The following is a 2,486-nucleotide window of genomic DNA, read 5'->3' as shown; positions in this document are numbered from 1 at the left end:
ACGCCACCAGGCTTACACCACCACCCTGATACGGCAAATGTTGTTCGACGAAAGGCGACTGGTAGAATCCGCTTCCTTCACGTCTACGCCCAGGCGGCAGAACAACCAAAGTCCTACACTCTGTTTCGCTCCTACAAGATCGACAGCATGATGCCTCGCCCCGAACGTCTCAAGCGTATCTCAATGCAGCATCTTGCACCATTATCGCGTCTCCGCAATGTGGGCCAGCACGGCAGCAGCCCGGATGCTGCTCATATTGAGCCTTCGTACAGAACACAGGGCGATCAGCTAGACGGCATGATATTTGCCTTGTAAGCATAGCGAGGGATGGGCGTAAGAGGATGACATACGGTCTCTAGTCTGATGAGCGTGTCCGCCGGACGGGACACCGCATGTTGCGCAACCAGATGCACGAGGTTCGTTTGGCATTCTTCGGTTGGAGAGGCGCTCGTTCGAGCGACACAGAGGTAGTCCTGGAGTAGATCAGAGTATAAGCAGGAGACAGCCGGAGTCCTCGAAGGAAGCGGGACTTACGGCGGGGCTGTAGTCTCGTCAAATGCCGGCACCAACAGCGATAGACATTACCGGTACGGATAATGTCATGAAGAGCACGTGAACCTGCGAAAATAAGCTTGCGACTAGAACACCCACACTTGTCAGTGTCATAACATCGATACCTAAAGATGAGTGTGCATATACCCACATATGGCGGCTTGGAAGTCCGTTGCGCGTTCGACGAACGAGGGCGCGATGCAGACAGCGCACGCAAGACCTGCTTGCCTGCGTACTTTTACCCTGCAGTGGCCCTGCATAGCTGGCCAGCTCCTCCAGGCTATGCGTCTGGCCGTCCTCGAGCGTGATTTAGGTCTGCGCGTGAAAGCGTTGTGAGGCCAGAGTGCAGTCGTGCTTCGTGTTTGGGTATGGGGCTTAGAAGGCGCGAGCTGGAGATAAGGTAGTACCATACCGGTAGCCATGCATTGAGATGCTTGCGCAAGGATGCCGGAAGTGATGTGCAGCATGGATTGATTCAAACGCCGCAAGTTGTAGTGTCGCCTGAACGAGTGAAGATGAGTGTGGCCACGGAGATCTTTGTTAGGTATCGAGACGCACCTCCAAACACTCTCCTCGCTCAGTCACATGTGCAGCCCTTCCGCCATAGCGCCCAACATCCAGGGCGACGCGCCTAATCTCGATCGACATCGTTCATAGCGGTCGGACTGTGAGGGAAGTGGGGCACACCAAGATCTGAATGGCACAGAGATCTGTTCGTCAGGATGCGTGCAGAGAACGGGAATCGCTGTAGCTCACATTGTAAATATTCTGTTGAGTCGGTACCTGAAAGCCGACGGATAAGTCGTTGATGTAGCCGTCGTCGGCCTTTGAGATAATAGTGTAGACTACGTTGAGTGGGGCGAGTGTCTGACGGATTCTGAATGGCGCGATACAGGTTCAAGATGAGTATAGCGACCGCCAGGCAAACAAAGGTTTGCGCACCTCGAATTTCCATGAACGCGCGCTGCTGGCGATGGTTGCCGTCCAGCCAGAGACATGTCGCCGCAAAAGTGGCTGCAAAGAACGCCTCGTGAGAGAAGCAGGGAAGCTCGAGAGCCGTGAGCAATGCATGCACAGCGGAGTGACAATGTTGCTTGTGCTCCGGTCGTGGTGTGTCGCTGGTGCGAAGACAAGGACGGGCAGCTCTGAAAAACCTAAACGTGCCGTGTTTAGCACGAGTCACGTGCGACTTTCGTCGCGTAAGCGCCTTGTTATATGTCGGAAAATTCTAGACCATGCAGGTTCAAACGTTCAACGTTCCGAAGGCCTTCAGGTCCCAGGCGGAAGATGAACGGTTCAGTTTTGTATCGTCGAAGGATTGTTGTATTGAACATACGGTACGCATATTCGTGCTGCTTGACCTGACCTCTGCTGAGCCGGTCCACCAGTTACGATAGTGTGCACTTCATGTCAGGATCACCCTGTACTTCGTCTTTCAACTTCCCCTTCCCTAATCATGAAAGCGCGACATACCTCCCAATCGCATGCGAACGTTCGATTTAGAGACTCGTCGCAAGTACAAGGCTTTAGGTCACCCCGGGGGGAACGCTTTACAACGTTCACAGACGAGACGAGCGGACAATGTCGGGAGGGTCTGGACAACATTCAGATGCGTCCCCTGTCTTTTCGACGCTGGAAGAATCCAGCTCAGCTAGTGAACTTCAAGCATGCTGCTCATCGCCGTTTCGGTCGACGGCCACGCTCCAAATTCGCGATCTCCAAGCTGATGGTCCAAATCGTAGCCTATACGACAAGTGTACGCAGCGGAACTCGCCACTCGTAGAGCCATGCCACTCTTTGCGCCTCAGGCATTCGCACAGCTGATCAACGAGTTCATCAGCGACCTCTTCTTCACAAGCCTCGTCCTCGGTCTCGCAGCCGCGTTGTTCGACGATCTCCCCAAGCAGCGGCACATGCGGTGGAGCTCACCACTT

The 2,486-nt window shown here is 54.3% G+C and overlaps 1 protein-coding gene across 1 annotated transcript; it reads right to left on the bottom strand.

Moving 5' to 3' along the window:
* Window positions 1-139: 139 nt before the first annotated feature.
* Window positions 140-1,429, bottom strand: PHACADRAFT_266470 (uncharacterized protein). Its single transcript, XM_007403141.1, has 7 exons — window positions 1,309-1,429; window positions 1,111-1,245; window positions 965-1,053; window positions 704-906; window positions 535-638; window positions 351-473; window positions 140-288 (listed from the first exon to the last, which is right to left on the bottom strand). The coding sequence occupies exons 2-5, from the start codon at window positions 1,198-1,200 to the stop codon at window positions 553-555; spliced, it is 468 nt and encodes a 155-aa protein (XP_007403203.1). The 5' UTR covers window positions 1,201-1,245; window positions 1,309-1,429; the 3' UTR covers window positions 140-288; window positions 351-473; window positions 535-552.
* Between the last annotated feature and the right edge of the window lie 1,057 nt (window positions 1,430-2,486).

The sequence above is a fragment of the Phanerochaete carnosa genome (genome assembly GCF_000300595.1).
Source record: "Phanerochaete carnosa HHB-10118-sp unplaced genomic scaffold PHACAscaffold_793, whole genome shotgun sequence".
Lineage (NCBI taxonomy): Eukaryota > Fungi > Basidiomycota > Agaricomycetes > Polyporales > Phanerochaetaceae > Phanerochaete > Phanerochaete carnosa.
This window is presented reverse-complemented; position numbering and strand designations above follow the sequence as displayed.